At 37.5% G+C, this 17,034-nt stretch overlaps 2 protein-coding genes across 4 annotated transcripts; one reads left to right on the top strand and one right to left on the bottom strand.

The window, feature by feature from the left end:
• Positions 1-56: 56 nt before the first annotated feature.
• LOC121998050 (desumoylating isopeptidase 1-like) lies at positions 57-3,297 on the top strand. 3 transcript variants are annotated; one of them, XM_042552777.1, is made up of 5 exons: positions 57-161; positions 738-794; positions 881-978; positions 2,006-2,322; positions 2,688-3,297. In XM_042552777.1, the coding sequence occupies exons 2-5, from the start codon at positions 786-788 to the stop codon at positions 3,146-3,148; spliced, it is 885 nt and encodes a 294-aa protein (XP_042408711.1). In that variant the 5' UTR covers positions 57-161; positions 738-785; the 3' UTR covers positions 3,149-3,297. The 3 variants fall into 3 exon arrangements, with proteins under 3 accessions (XP_042408711.1, XP_042408713.1, XP_042408712.1); XM_042552779.1 differs by lacking the exon at positions 57-161 and adding an exon at positions 200-292; XM_042552778.1 differs by lacking the exon at positions 57-161 and adding an exon at positions 208-307.
• Positions 3,298-3,712: 415 nt separating this feature from the next.
• LOC121998049 (non-lysosomal glucosylceramidase-like) lies at positions 3,713-10,029 on the bottom strand. Its single transcript, XM_042552776.1, has 18 exons — positions 9,427-10,029; positions 8,881-8,991; positions 8,746-8,802; positions 8,587-8,663; positions 8,418-8,517; positions 7,938-8,011; positions 7,560-7,660; positions 7,308-7,411; positions 7,077-7,130; positions 6,930-6,985; positions 6,808-6,846; positions 6,550-6,691; positions 6,256-6,440; positions 6,003-6,070; positions 5,828-5,900; positions 5,677-5,738; positions 4,241-5,468; positions 3,713-4,180 (listed from the first exon to the last, which is right to left on the bottom strand). Exons 1-18 carry the CDS (start codon positions 9,505-9,507, stop codon positions 3,922-3,924), a joined length of 2,871 nt encoding a protein of 956 aa, XP_042408710.1. The 5' UTR covers positions 9,508-10,029; the 3' UTR covers positions 3,713-3,921.
• Between the last annotated feature and the right edge of the window lie 7,005 nt (positions 10,030-17,034).

Raw genomic sequence — 17,034 nt, 5'->3', positions numbered from 1 at the left:
CTTTCGCTGACGTGGCAGTCGTTCAGCGGCCTTCTATATATATATTTTTCTTTGCAACCTCTTCGCGAGGTGCGGAACCCCTAAATCTAATCATCCCTCGCCCTCGTCGTTGTCTTGGTTGTTGTTTGTGTAACGCCGCTGTTGGCTGGCCTTTCCCACAGGCATTCCTTCCTCTTTGCTTCCTCTGTTTCATTTTCCTTTTCTTATTTGTCGAGGTGTTTTTTCTTCTTTTGGATCGGCGATCTTTATTTTTTTGCGTGATATTGTTCGAGGCTAATTTGATTCCGAGTGGGTAGGGTAGATCTTCGTACGTATATGCATTTATTTCTTTTTAATTTTTGTTTCTAGTTTGAATTTGATCGTTTTGCATAAGTTTTTACTAGCTAGCTTTATTCAATTTTTTCTCCTTCAATCTGCCCATTTTCTAGGGTTTCTTCATGAACGCCCAAGAAAGAGGAGTATTTCAGTTATTAGTAAAGTTTTTTCGTGGATTTTTTTTTTTTTTTTTGCCTGGAAGATATGGGCAACTGATGTGACTTTTTCTTGCTGAATCTGTTCGAAATCTTAGGGTTTGTTGTTGATATTCGTAGAAGTTTTTTTTTTTCAACTTCGTGGATTAGACGATGTTAGAAATTGGATTTTTTTTTTCCGTGCTGTTTAGAATCATAGTATTTGGTCATGTTTTTCTCTCTGTGTGAATCCGTAACAATGCCGACTTAATTATTTTTTGTCCTCAGGTTTTCTCGTCCTGAAAAATCAAGCAAATTTGCCAGTCGTCTAGTATTATGGCAGAGGTAGAAATTTAATCGAGGCTAGTCTAGTTTTTTCAGTAACCATTTTGTTTCTGTGTTTCATTTAATTTTTTGTTTTTGTACTGCAGGATGGGTTCAAGGTCAAGTTACACATCTATGATCTAAGCCAAGGACTTGCTAGGCAACTTTCAACGACATTTCTGGGAAAGGCCATCGAGGCTGTTTGGTAAGCATTTCGCTCCCATTTTCATAGTTTACTCTTCTTGGAAATTCAATTTGGGGCTTTAGGGGGAAAAAGAAAATTAGAAATAATTTCCGTAAGCATTTCGCTCTCATTGATTCATCTTGCCTTTGATCGTCTTTTTTACACTTGTGGCGAAGCAGGTTTGCATGTTGCGTCACGGGGTTAAAGTTTTGGCATACATCCACTTCATGAGATATCATGTGTGCCTGCTGATACTCAAACTCGATATTCTATTCGCATATAACATATCGATATTCAAGCTTGAGATACATCTTTTCTTTCCATAGTTCCCCATAAGAAATTAGGACTTAAGATTATCCAGTAGAAAAGATGGAGGTCTGGAGGAAGAATGGGAGAAAAGGATGAGGGACTGGCAGAAGCAAATAGATTTATCATGCTTGAGGCGATTGCACATTTTTTGAAATAGATGAAGAGGACAGCATATCTTCATTATTTCCTTGCTTTTTTCCTTTCGCTGTTTTTCTCCACAAAGGTGAAATTGGTAAAATGGTAGGCTGGAAGACAATAAATGCTTTGTGCTACTTATTGAACAAACAGAAAATATTTAGTTTTGGATGCCAAAATCAAACTAACCATGATTTATATTGCAAAAGATCTGGACAATCTCAATGAATCTGTTAGCTATAGTCAGTTCAATTCTTGATGTTTTTTGAATGTCTTGGGATCTTGCAATCTACAGAAACATCCTAATGAGTTTTGAGACTGCAGATTTTAGGACGTGCCAACATCTTCTTAATTGTGCACGTCAACCTGTTTATGAAGTTGAGTTGGCCAATATAAAATACAGAAACAATTTCTTGAATGAATTCACTAATTGGTAATTGCTCAAGTGAACTTAAGGAAACAGATACTCCTAATACACACTAAACTTCTGGAATCTGAAAGTCTGTTTGACTCAATCTTTGGGAAAAGTGTGTAAGCTACCATGCTAGTATAAGCTATTGTTTTTTTACCACCTTGGTCACATTTTTTGGGGTGTGCTTAACAGGCATACTGGTCTTGTAGTATATGGAAAAGAGTATTACTTCTCAGGAGGCATTCAACAAGATACAGCAGGAAGGACTCCTTATGGAACTCCGATGAGGGTTGTGGAGTTAGGCGTGACACATGTTCCTGAGGACGTATTTGTGTTGTACTTGCAGGAGATTAGTCCACGTTTCACAGCTGAAACTTATAACCTTCTGACCCACAACTGCAACAATTTCAGCAATGAGGTAGCACAGTTTCTTGTTGGTGCCACTATTCCAGACTACATTCTTCAATTACCTAATGAGGTGATGAACAGCCCAATGGGTGCACTATTATGTAAGCTCTTAATCTTATTTTATTTTTCCTTTTAGATTCGCTGTGTTATAATATAATACCCAAGATTTGTCCTTTAAGGCTTACCATAGAAACATTAGAATGGAGGTCCCTCCTATTGTATTACCTATGTCCTATAATTTGCTGATGAATGTGTCTGAAGCCAACTTTTACTAGTCATGTTGACAAATACTTAGGATAGACCAAAGTTTTACTATGGAAAATTGCATCCAAAAAATTTGGTTGACTATGAACAAATAGATAGATCAACATCAGTTGACTAGTCATACTGATTCTGGACCTGTTTTCTTTTTTATTTTCATTCATATCTTCAATAGAAAGCTCATACAATGATCATCATGTTTCAGTTCCAATGCTCCAGCGACTGGAGACTACTCTCAAATCCGGTGCTGTGCCTCAAACTCCCCAGTTCTATCCTCTCTCTGCTGCCCAGTCCGGTGCTGTGCCTCAAAATCCTCATTTGCATCCTGTCTCTGCTCCCGCCAGACCTGTCACGAGTGTTGCTACTTCAACCCTGACCAAGGTGGCCGTGAATGAACAAACGACCATCAAGAGCGTCGATTCAAAAACATCAACCAAGACATCTGAGAAAGGTAATGCAGAATCAGCTGCGGCAAAATCTGTCAAACAGCCCGAGGTGGGTGATCCTCTTGGTGAGGCTCGCAGCAGAGCCCAGGATGAGATCACCAAGGAATTTGCTGCAATTATGGCAACCGGTACACTTCGTGCAAGTGAGGCTGCTGCCCTTGCAACCAAAAGGGTTATGGAACGACATGGGCGTTTAAATGCCTCAGTTCAGCAAGGATAAGGTTTAATTACAATTAACTCATACCATTCTTTGGAAGCAGCCATGTAATTTGATTGCCACTCTTTCATGTCTCAGCTGGTATCTGTTAAGAGATTTAATATGCTTGATTCACTACTTTAGAACTTAACTATAATTGCCTATTTATCTTACTATCTGTTCCTAACTACTAGCAAGTATAGCCAGTATGATACAGTTTTTCTAATTTCAATTTCCTGATTTGTTTTGGGTATTTCTATTTTCTGTGGACATTTGGTTTTTGTAACCATTCGACGTATCAATCAGACTGCGTGATGCCACTAGTCCAGTTTGTGTGGATGCGCGCGGATGTTTATTAGACTAAGTGACGATTTCGAGGGATCAAAGGGGTGCTCACTCTTTCTAACAGTCAAATGAGTGTACAAAGAAGCATTATAAGTTATTGTTAGGTAATTAAGATGTGTTGAAGGAATTTGAGATTCACCCGACCATGAAAGAAGTCCTCAAACAGGTGAAGATGGGTCTCGCGCACTGTGCGGAGACCCACCAGAGTTCTTGAGCCAAAAGAAAAAAAGAACAAGCTTTTGCTAGACATGAATATGATTTGGTGTAAATTTATTAAACTCGTTAGTGTACATTTGATAAATTTGAAATAACACATTTCTTTACGGCTACCGATCGCATTGCAATTTCTCTATTACAGATATTATTTCCATCTAAGAACTCGCGACCCATGATGCTTTGCTTTCTACAAGGGTTTAAAGAATAAGTTATACTTGAGCTACAACTCTAAGCAATCAACAGTTGCAGTGAGAAACGGAATTGCTGAAACAGCCAGTTTTAGGCTCAGTTTTTCGTACACCGGTGTCGTGAATTGACCTCGTGTTGAGGGACGCTATGAGCACCCTATCCATCATATTTATTCGAGGAGCTTCAAGGATTGCCTTGGGCGGCGACAAGGCCCACTGCATTGACCAAATAGCAAGTGGCCGCATGTAGATCAGCGAACGGTAGTGACCGTCTGTCGTCCATCCTTCAGGAGTTTGAAACCAGTACCTGCATGATCACCTGAATCAAAAATTTGTCAGAAGATGAATGAGTGCTACAAGGCCTTACCCAAATCCTTCTTCCGACCAGCCCGTCGTGAAAATTCCTTCAGCAGTTGCAAAAGCTTGATGCTCCATTCCGTGAAGAAGCATGGTGGCTGCCAAGCTATACGTCACGCCGGTCCATATTTCACGCGATTGCATGCAGGAGTCGTCGACCTTTCCGTTCGGTTTCATTCCATTGACTGCTCCCATGCGACCGCCCCCCACCTTCATCACGTTAAACTCGAATATCTTCTGCAGAGTGCGCCTGACATTAACTTCGTCGAATAGCGAGGGCAGCCCTGAAGAAGCAGCATACCACTGACCGGCCAGTTGATCGGCCTGTATCGAACGGCTGTTGCCGCTGCTTCCACTGTCATAGTTGAAGTAGGAACCATTCCACAACTTTGCTTCGAACACCGATTTGGCTTTCAGAAATTTGATCTTACATTTTTCAGCAAAAGCATGGTCTCCAAGCCGTTGCGCCATTGCTGCTCCAGCTTGAAGAGCAGCGAGCCAGAGACAACCGCAATAAGCGCTGACACCGAGTACAGTCCACGCATCATACGTCTGATCTGGGAACCCATCGTTCTCGATCAGGCCGTCGCCGTCGCGATCAAACTGTTCCATGTAATCGATGGCGGCACAAACTGCAGGCCACACGTCCCTTCCAAAAGACATGTCGCCTGTCGCAGCAAAATCCCTGTACACCTGGAGCACAAACTTTGAATTGAGATCCTTCCATTTACTGGTGTCGTGGATATTGTAGGCATTCATCTCATTCCACGGATCGTGCGTTCCTAAATCATGAGGAACGGCGCCTCTGACCTTGCGAAGTCCCCAGGTACCATCAGCCAGAAACTTGACTTTCCCTCTGTCCTCATGCAAGACAGCCCTAGCAAAGTCACGTTGAATTGCCAACTCTATCTTCGGGAAGAGATCAAGAAGAGCGAATGATGCATAAAAGTGCACGTCGTACGTGCACCACATGATGTACTCTACTCCTTCCAAGTAGAGAAATCTCCCAACATTTTCTGGGTTTTGCTGTTCTTGCAGGACATAGTAGGATTCAGCAGCCTCACTATTGTCTCCAGATGCCGTATTTGGTAATACTGAAGTTGGAGATGGAATTCTCTCATTCATCGACTCGTTTTCTGTAAAAGTCTGCTTCACATATTTCTGATCTCTGCTTTTCACAGATTTGTTGTGACGGGAGCCGGAATTTGCTCTCTCCTCGATCCTTGGGGGTTCACCATCTGCATTAAGTCGATGATCAATTATGTTCAGATTCCAAGTTACAGTTATAAAACAAAACAGAATTTGGGATTCTTCTCAGTAAGCAACTATGATGACCAGACATGATCATCACAGAGAAGTACAAAGGAAAAGAGGTTTAGTCGTAAAACAAATGTGACAATGAAGCGAGAAAATATGAAGAAACCAACAATTATGATTAAAATGTACCTGTCCAGACAGTGCCACCCGCAACAAGAAAATAGAGCTCATTAAAAAGGGTGAACTTATACCTGCAACAAACAACCTGGTTGATTTGATACGTGCATACTGAAGAAAACTAGGACGAAGAAGTTTTAAAACCATAGTGTATGAAAATTACCATTCAGGAAGCTTTTCATCCTGCAGTATTGGATTTTGCCATTTTTCAATCTCTTCTTCCCACCACTCATAGTCTGATAACGATTGAATTGCAGTTAAATACCAGAATTGTAAGATAATCGATGAACACTGATGTAACATAATCGCATATCTAATAGGTTTTAATGTGTACATACTCTTCAATGCATCATGTACCAAATTAACAGCTGACCTCTCAGAGGTACCATAAAATTTCGTGTATCTCCTGTAAGAGAATAGTAATGAGTGATGCATAAATTAAAATGATGCAAGGATCTTAAAAGATGTAATATCCAAATATGGTGTTTAACCGTAGTGCAAGAAGGAGAAGATTGTAGAAATGATATTTAGAACTTCAATATGGAAACACAAGAGACAAAAAGAGAAGAAGAAGAGCAGCACAAAGACTACCTATGATAAGTGCTTCCCTTCTGAAACTTCACTTTAGGCGATGACCAAGCTAAAGCGAATACGACGGTGCGCTTGCCCTGTGGTTCGACCCATGTAGAAGCTGAAACCGCCGCGCAAAGTGTATCACCCACAGAAGATGGAATACTTGGACCAGAATTAAAATTCTCCATTTTGAATTCTCCATCCTTTAACAAAAACCAATACATAACTGATCAGATCATTCGTTAACAACTCATATGCATTCACATTCCTCAGCCAATTAGTGCACCAAAAAGGGGGCAAATGAATGCTTACTTGCACCATTGTGTCCCACATGTCCTTGGCTGTGCCATAATTTTCTCCTGCAAGTCCAAAATTCGGCAAAACCGTCACAGTGACATTCTGAGTCTGGCAAGCAGCTATAGCAAATGTCACAGGAGGGTTGTCTTTTGCAGACCTGGATGGTGCCCGAGATAGAGAACTTAGTGCATACATCAGAATAATAGGAATAACAAAGAGATTAAGGTCAGAACAGAATATGCATAAAAAATAAAAATAAGGTTAGAAACTTGCTTGTGATGTAGAAGAACCCCAGACACTCCATCCTCTCCTCTGCATATATAACAGAATGTGTTAAGGAACAAAATATATATAAACTTGTGAAACAGAGATAAAAAAATGTGTATAAGACTTGCATGAATGGCTCATTGATGTGGCCGCCACTATGATGAGATACTCCTCCAATGGAATTCTGCACCATATAACAATTGCATGGTTGAAGTATTGTTCAGTTGTTTGTAGATCCCAAATGAAAAATAACTGCACTCAGAATATTCAATTACCGCCCAGGTCATCAGAAGGCTAACTTTTGCTCTTTCTCGTCCAGTGTTAACTAGCTACACAAGAAGAGGAAAAACAGAACAAAAATAATTAAGAAATACAAGCTCTAATTATGTTTTTCCATTGTAAATAAAAAATTGAACAAATCACATGAATATTTTCAAAGAAAGCATGCAAGGTTGGTACTTTCTGCATTATGAAATACAATGACAATTAATATACAAAGCACTCACTGTATAAACAAAAACAGCTGTGGGAAGGCTGCTTTCGCGATAATTATGTGGTATAAATGGGGATATTTGGCGACATGAGATTTTGAGGTCAGGATCTGGTTCACCTGCAAAAAATGAGAAATTTTATTAAAGCAATCTCCATGAACTAAGAAAACACATTCTAGCATATCACATCTTATGGAAATACATTGTTGCTTTCATCTATAATGCCTAATATGTCACCGATTGCATTGAAGATGAATAAAAGAGTACCATCATAAACAGTCCATGCCCTAGGGAACAAAGCGTGATATGTTGAGTGTTGACCAGTCAAGTTCCAGTCCCATGAGGATATACCAAGATCACCATTTTTCCTGAGAAATCGTACAAGAAGTTGACAGACCACAGTAAAATTTTGCAACTGTCAAAAGAGTATGATTAACTAAAAAACATGTAAAAGGTAGAAATTGCAATCGATAGCCAAAAAGAATGACAATTGATTTCCATTGGTAATAGTTGTCAAGTTGCAAAAAATGGTCTAGAATAATGATATTTATGCTTATCTTTTTGATAGGTTGAAGGGTGATTATCTAGGTTAGCAAATTCTCCAGCTCAAGATTACACAAAAGTAAAGTAACAAAAGTTTCTTACTTTAATCCTTCATGATGTCCAGGGGCTAAAACTGACGAGTACTTCTTGTTTCCGCCTTCTCGTGATACAAAAATCTACATGTTTGAGTAATGGAAGGTCATGCAGTTGCCTTATCTTAAACCAATCGAAACGCTCTAGCACCATTGTGACAAATATTCTAATGGAAAATTGGCAATTAAAAGATTCTCAATTATATAATAATTAAAATTTTAAATAAAAAGAAGAAAAGGAAAGCAATGACAAGCGACCATCTCAACTTGGTTTTTGTGATCCCTATATCTTTTGACAGTTCCTGTAGGTGCTTCTTTGAACACAAACTTGAATTTGCTAAAACAAAATAGTGCTGAGAAAAATAAGTGGGGAAAGACAAGGCAAAACCAAAATCAACCAAAAAAATTAACGAAGAGCATAATGCTTTTAGATTAGGAAAGTTAAAGAGCAAGATGGTGTGAAACAACACGAAGAAGAGAAATGAATTACCGAGAACTGATTTGCCATAACCGGAGATGTTTCACATGAACCAGGAACAATTTGCCAATGCTTGAACTCCCCTCTAAAACCTCTTGAAATGCTGCCGCTTCTGCAAACAAAACCAAGAATCAGAGGGGCATATTGATAAAGAACATTCAATAATTAATATACTGCATACCCCATTCCTCCAAGTGGCACACCTTGAGAAGCTGAAGGTTTACATTGCTCTCTTGTGAAAGGATCAATCGGTGCTTTCTGTATAACAAAGATGAGGAATCAGGATGTGATCCATGAAAATGTGAAGATGAAAGAAAAGATAAACAAGTCAATCACTTACCCTTCCTTGAGAAGCTTCTTCTCTAACATATGACCAAAGGCGAACACCAAGTCTTAGCTGAATTGAATTTGATAGAATATGCAATCAAGATCAAATCACTCACTATGTAAACAGTGACAGTTATAAGCCAAATACCATTTGAACTGCCTCCATGAATGTCACGCTGAATTCCTTCAGTCTATTAGCATGGCTATTTAGCCTTCTCCTCCATGCATGTTTTGGTGGAGCGCCTCCATCAAAATCCAGCTATAAGTACATCCAGAAATGGACATTAGAAATTCAGCAAAGGCATCCATTATGAAGTTCGTCAAATAAATAACTGATTACTATAGTTCGTGATCAAGAACCAGATGAGCATGAAGTCAAGGGGAATATCAAATCAAAATTTGGGATTAAACATGAAATAAGTAGATGAAAAAGTCACTTGAAAGCCTCCAAACTTTTTCCTTCTTTTTTTTTCCTCTTTGCAATACAAGCAAGCCTGTGATAGTGATCGCGGTAGAAAGAGAAACAAGATTGTCTCATGCGCAATCATAATCTATGTTTTGAAAGGAAACCGGATGTTGTAGAGCAGAGAAGAAGTCGATCATACATGAAAGCAACAACTCAAATTGATCTGATCCCGAAATACTAATTCAAAGTGGGCTTTCGCAATCCATAAAAGCGAAGAAGAAGGCTTACCAACTGCAACGTGGCTCTACTGACATACTCCTCCGCAGGCCATGAACTTTTCCTGTAGTGGAATAGGCTCCCGTTCACCATCTTCACACTTTGAAGATCCAAATCAAAAGCAACGCAACAGATCCAAATCGAAAGAATGAATTTAATTCAATCAAGATCTCCTCAAGCTCCAAATCGACAAATTTTCCACAACCAAAGAAGAATCCGAACACCACCAGCGACAACCAAGGCTGCAGATTCAGGAACAATCTAAAGCCAGGGAATTCTCAGGAAGTAAGAACTCAACCGCCGAACACCAACGTTCTTTTGTAGAAAATTTGCAGATTTCCCCAATCCAATCAACAACCAACCGCCCAAAGCGAAGAGACTGATCTTCTATGAGAAAAAGCAACAAACTGAATCAAAAAGATCCCCTTTTGAAATCCCTTTCGATCACGGCGAACCCACACCCTAATCCACCCTCGAAAGATCAACGGACCACTGAAACCGGAACCGCAGGTGTTCCGCTCGCCCGCCGCCGCGGCAGATGATAGCAGAGTTCTCGAACCGCCGCCCGGGATTCCCCAGCGAGCCGACAATCGCGACGGGGTGGGAAGCCGCCTTCTGCTACCGCTGCCGACTTCTTTAAAGAGGGAAATGAAGCGACGGGAGCCACGTGTTGTGTGCCCCTCCGTAACGGTACTCGATGCCGTTATGATACCTAATCCACCTACTCGTTGGCACACCCACGTATTATCTCGGTAATCCGGACTTCGAATGTGGGACCGTTCCGTTCTACAAATAACAACGCGGGTAAATCATGGAACAAAAGATAGCACTTAGTCAGAACCTGCGGAAATCTGACGTCACAAGTGCACTTTTATATGGTCTATGCGTACTACTGCACGGCCTCTACTACGCGGATCAACCCCAGTTAGTATTATTATTATATGATAATAATAATCCCAGGGCGTAGTACAGATGAAGGGTACATATTTTTATGTCTGAAAAGTTTAGGAATTGATCCTCGGGGTGTCACTGTCTGAGGTTAACGTCTCTATTATGTACTTTCCATCTGTGTATCTGTATTTACCTTTCTTCATATTCGTCGGATTAGTTTTAAGGGAGTCGTTGATGTGACGATTTTATATATTTTTTTTATTATATGATAATAATAATATAATTGAATGGCCACGCATGCATTTAAGTGATGTCCATCTACTAAGAATCATTTCTGACTATACTTCCTATTCAATATGTAATATTGTAATGGCCTATTCAATATTGCTACAATGGCCTATTCAATATTAATTACTTTCAACCGTACAAAGTTTAAAATGAATTTACCTATAAACAAAATTTTCCATGTATCTAACAATATATATATTTTACAACATATTAAAATATTATTTTTTTAAAGAACTTAATGGATTGTGCATCGACTCCACCACTTTGTGAGTCACATGTTTAATTCACTTTTTCATATATTTTTTTTTATAGAAAATAAATTATATTGGACAAAAATCACTTTTTCTTTAATTTATTCCGTATAAATTCTACTAATCGACGATAATCCACTTAACGGAATCCTATTCACTTTCCAGAATGGTGCGGCCGTGGGTTAGAAAGTTTGGGTTAAAGCGACATTAATTAATTAACTGACCATTAAACACTGATTAACAATCCATTAAACATCTGAAACACAATGACATGAGGCTGCACGCGTTGACGTCGTCGTCGTTGAACAAGTTGCTGACGCGGTCATCGCCGCGGTGGGTCTCCGGCACCAGGCCGTGTAGGTCCCCATTGTATCCGTGCTTCCGGTAGTTGTAGCTGTCCCTATACGAGTCCTCGTCTTCGAAGTAGTTCTTCGTCGTCGTGAAGTAGAGCGGCAACAGGGCCGTCTCAAGCTTCCTTGAGGCTCTAGGCAACAAAATTAAAAAAACAAAAAAATTTTAATATATTTTTAATTTTCTTTAACGTTTTTCATTTAGATTTGGGACCGAAAATAATAATTTAAAAAATATATTTTTAAAATTAGTTATTAAAAAGAATTAAATATTATTTTTAAAAAAAAACTAATTTTTGATATAAAATTTAGTTTTCTGACAGCTATTTTGATAATAATTTTATTTTTTATTAATAAAATTATTAAATTATTTAATCTTTTTAGTTAGAATGTCAAATAGACTTTATTAATTTTAATTTTAAAAAAAATTATTTTTGCTAATGCATTTTACTTTGTATTTTATGATAAAAAAAATCTATAATTCATATTATTATCGAAAAAAAAAACGAGGAAAAAATATTATCGGCAAAGGAAAAGAATGAAGTTCTCTGCAAGTATCATCGGTGAGGAAGGAGAAACATGCAAAATCGTTGATTAAAAAAAGAAAAAGGCACAATGCACTGATGAGAAAACTATTAGGATTTTTAAGAAATATTGAGGAGAAAAGAATTCATTAGGTTTTATAAGAATAGTATTACTAATTGTAAAATAAAATGAGAATATGTCAATTTAAAAATGAATTATATTTAAGATAGAATAAAATCTCATATAAAATTATGATAGACAATTAATAAGGTAGAATAAAATCTCATATAAAATTATGATAGACAATTAATGTGGAAATAAAGATAAGTACAAGGTATAAATAGGAAGTGGAATCGATAATGAATTAATTGACAAAGTGTCATTAATGAATTAGCAAGACATTTATAATTAATTAATATTAATGATGCTAATTTAATTTTTTTAATATTTTTAATTAATTAATCAATGGGCCCCAATAAAATTGGGGCCCTAGGCATAGGCCTTAATGGCCTATGCCTTGAGCCGGGCCTGAGCGACAAGTCTGGGTTCGGCCAGAACTCCGCCTTCTTCCCACTCCGGCCAGAACTTGATTTTTTTTATGATGTTATAATTATGCATTTTTAACCTGACAGTAATACAACATATTAATATCACCTTTACTGAAGAATATTTTTAAAAAAAAACATTTTCAAGTCATTTTAAATTTTACTTTTTACACTAATATTGTTTGCCTATTGCAAGAGACCTTGCCTCATTAATAGTTATTTGTTGCATTTCTAGATTTTTTTTAAGGTCAGAACTTGACTGCAAATTGACTTGGTAGATTAATTGCAAGTTGCTACAGCTTGTGTTGCAACAAGTCTACTTGGAACAATAAATACCCTCAAGGGAATTTAAATATATATATGACTACATGCATAGATTTGCATCAATACTTAAGTAATGAGGAATTATCACTTACCATAAACTCCTAGTTACACAGGGTAGATTTTATAAGTCAAATTTTGCTAATGATTTTATGAAGAATTAAGTCCTTGATGTATTATAAAATTAAGAACAACAATGAATATTTACAAACAGAAAAGGCTTTAGATATTTTAAAATATAAGATACATTTCAATCAAGTTACAACTCATTTACCTCACAAGCATTAAGCAAGAATGGAGTTCTATTGTTTTATTATGCACGCCAATGATTAAATATGTTTGTCGACTTTCATCAAGTCCCTTCTCATCTATAATGTTTATTTGAGGTGGCACACTTGGATACTGCATCAAAATAATAAAAAAAAGAGAGAGAAGTGATTACAAGATTTTAAAAACAACAAGATGATTCAATACACACCTATGATATGTATTGACAAACTAATATGGTAGAGGTATACTAGTCTCTCTTAAAAACCAATATTAAAATAATAAAAGAAATAAATTGTGTAACAAACCTTGTGAATCATGTGCTTTTATCATGGAATACTTGGTCAAATCAATAAACATCAATACATATTTATAAGATAGGAGTGGCCAGTGATCTAAACCATTTGCTAAACATGAATGATGTAGAGTTCATCATTCTACCGTTCATGAAATTTCTTTAGTAGAAAAAATTTTTAGATTAGAGTTGAATGCACTCTCAAGAAGAAAATTATATTGCAAACTTCTAAGGTTCAATACACTATGGATTTACCAGATTTTAATAATGAAAAATTTAATGTTACTAATCAAAAGATAGAAGTATCAAAAGATAAAAATTGAATTCTCTAGTTGAGACATCTCATAATTCACACAAATTAAAGAGAAACTTTGTAAAAAATGTAACATAAATGCTCTTAGTTTCATATACCTGATTAGTTAATTTATTCCAAGGATAACTTCTACAAACTGCAGAGTGAAAGTGAGGCATTAGTAATAGTAAATCATAATGTTTACAAGAAATTTTTTCCAACAATTTGACAACCAATAGATAAGATCGTGAAAAAAGTTCAAATACTGAAACATGTAGAGATAATAACAAGTAGAATTCATGAAATACATGAACAAACAATTCAATCATAAAAAACAATATGTCATTCAAATAATCAATAAGACACAACTTCTATCTAATATTAATAGAAAATACATATGCATAAAAAAATTCAGTAAAACAAAAAGTTGCATGCATGAAAATGTGAGCAATTAACAGCATTCAATAGCTTCACCCAAGATATGCTCAATAGTGTGAAAGCTTATTATAAGCCTACACATGCAAACCCTTCAGTTTACACTAAAAGCAATTGAGAAAACAAATAATAATGTTAGGGAATCAAATGATTGAGCTTTTGAGTAATAACTTCATAAACCCAATAAGAAGATGATTATATTATCTAAACAAGTAACCATTTGTGCATAAATTCAAGAAGCAACTTGCACATAATTAATATAAAACAATCTAAGTGGTCCATCAAGTCCTAAATGTTTCACGATTTTAGGCAACTACAAGCATACACACTGCAAGATCATCTTATCTTGGGTATGGAGGTTTTTTATAACTCAATGTGCCACAAATATTTATCTTTACAAATAGCTAGAAGATGAAAAATATATGCACCAACTGAGAAAAGGTGAAGCAATGTTTAGATGATTGAATTTGTAGTTGAGAAAAAAGGTCTTTTAAAAGAAAATAAATTGTATACAGTAACAAAGACGACCTAAAACTTGAAGAAAAGCTCCTAACAATGGGTATGTTGATGAGTTGAGCCTATTGGCAATGTGAATTGCATGGCTAGCAATAAAAGCATTGCTGTGGTAGCTGCAATACCAAAAATAACACAACAAACCATCACTATCGCAAGGCAAACCCACTGCAAAAGTTGCAAATGAAGAAAGCAAACCGTTTGTCTAGATATGAGTTGTTTTGTTTCAGCATATTTATTTATTCAAAAGAGCAATCAAATAAATAAACTCCATGTCTATTCAAAAAGAAGAATAAAATGGATGAGAAAATATGAAAAGGCTCAAGAAGAAGCCATGCGAGCATTCCAAAAGGAAAAATCTATTACTTTGCATAATTTCCCACTAAAAAAATTCAATCAAAATACCAATTAGACTTGAAGAAGAAAAGACGAGGGTTTCAGGACCGAAGATGCTAAAGGAAGACTAAGCGAATCGTTTATACTCCGGAGTCATTGAGTAATCCTCTGCTGGAGGCGAAGCTGCTCGTAGAACCTTTTAATAAACTGCTTTACCTCCTCGTCTATATGGTTGTCCACCTCCTCCGCCTCCTTGCCTATATCTGCAGCCTTCAGAACGTCTTCCGACTTGTCCATGTCTCTGCCCTAAGTGGTTGGTCTTTAGCAAGTGTTGTCAATGTCACCTAACTTTGAAAATATCCCTCTCGATTCTTCTGCCCCCGTCGTCGTTTGGAACAGGGGAAAATAGCGAACGACGACGGCAAAGAAAAAGAGTTAAAGAAAATGGTGAAGAAGAAGAGCGACGATAGAGTGGAGGATGAAGCTAGGTCGTTGGTGGCGCGGAGGGGTGGCGGAGGAGGCTAGGTGCGGGCGGCGGGAGGAGAGTTTCGGCGGAGATGGGTTTACTGTGGAGTTTCGACGGAGATGGTTTTTGTGGAGTTTAGGCAGACATTAGTTTGGGAGGCTAGATTTTAATTTTGTGGAGTTTTCGCGAAGGAATGTTTTGGCAAGAAAATTAAGTAACATGGACAACAATTGTTAAAATATTATTGTAGATATTAAAAAAATATTCATAGACAATGTTTTTTAAAAAAGTATTGTCTTTGATAAAAAAAACACTAATCGACAATGCTTATTTGAAAAAGTATTGTCTTTATTAAAAAAATATAAAATATAGACAACGCATTTAGTGAAAAACATTGTAAAAAAATAGACAATACTTTTTAAAAAACATTATCTTTTAAGTGTTGTGAAATCTCAATTTTTTTATAGTGTCCAGCTGAACTTGATATGCAAACACTGATCAATTGGAATCTCCTTGAAATTATATGAAGAAACTACTTGATCAAATTTTTGACACCATTGATAATATGTCTACTTTAAACAATTAATGGACTTCCTTAGTTTACATACTAGATACTTTTGAGTCATCTAACTCAAAGTTCTCCCGTTACATCATATATATAGTTTCTTTAATATTTCCATTGAGAAACACAGTCTTAACTCTCATTTGGTGTAGCTCTAGGTCAAAATAAGCTACAAGTGTCATGATTACCCTAAGCGAGTTTTTTTTGTCAAAATCGACGAAAAAGTCTCCTTGTAATCGATATCATCATTTTGAGTGAATACCTTGGCGACTAGGCATGCATTATACTTTTCGATATTGTCATGTGAATTCTGTTTAATTTTAAATATTCATTTACAATCAACAAGTTTCACACCTTCAAGCAATTCTTGTAAAATATCGAAAATGACGAATAACCATAAGGAAATTTTTAAAAAATTTTAGGAATTTTCTGAAAATTTTTCATATCTCGTATGACGAGTTTAAGGGGATAAATTTATAGGCTTGAGAAAAGCCTCTTTAGAATACCAGAAATAGGAGTTGATTGAGAAAATAACCTATACTTTAATTAAAGGGACCTAAGTATAAATTCCCTTACCTATTCATTTCACGTCGTGCCCGTGCCCTAGCTATCCTCACCGCCTGATCCCCCTCCTCTCCCTTCTCCCCTCTTGCGACGCCGAGCCACCACTACCCTCTCCCGATCTCTTCGTCTTCCCCAACCCGACACGCCGCCTCGCGACGCCTCTTCTCCCACGCATACAAAACCCCTCGGCCAAGGAAAGCCTCGAGCCCTCTCTCTCACGCCAATTCTTCATCTTCTCCTTCCCCGATCTCCTACCATTGCCTCTCTCCATCGCCGCCGACCTTAGAGCTCGAACGTCGACAGCTGAGAGCCCGATCGTCGAAGCCAGCTGCTGACTCTGAGATGTCGGTGCCCTGTGTTGTAGCCTTCGATCGGTTGAGCTAAGCATTCGATCATTTGGTGCCACACCGCCGGAAGGGAGGAAATTAAATGACACAAGAAGGGTTGGGCTATCCTTCCTTAGCTTGGGGACCTAACCGAAATGACGAATCCCTGGATTCTCTACCTCGATCGTGTTGTTTCCCATTCATCGGAGTCATACCACGGTCATCTTCTCCATGACAGTTGCAACCAGCATTGCTCCACTGCCAATAGCTCTTTCCGTTGTCCATCCATCCACGGTGAGATTTCACAGTTTCGCCTATATTCCCTGTTGCAAGCTTTCTATCTCGATTGGGACAGTAGTGAGTCATCCACAGTAGCTTGTTGTCGGAATCACA

This window comes from Zingiber officinale, chromosome 6A (genome assembly GCF_018446385.1).
Source record: "Zingiber officinale cultivar Zhangliang chromosome 6A, Zo_v1.1, whole genome shotgun sequence".
Classification (NCBI taxonomy): domain Eukaryota; kingdom Viridiplantae; phylum Streptophyta; class Magnoliopsida; order Zingiberales; family Zingiberaceae; genus Zingiber; species Zingiber officinale.
The sequence above is the reverse complement of the archived record's forward strand: the minus strand, read 5'-3'. Positions and strand labels throughout refer to the sequence as shown.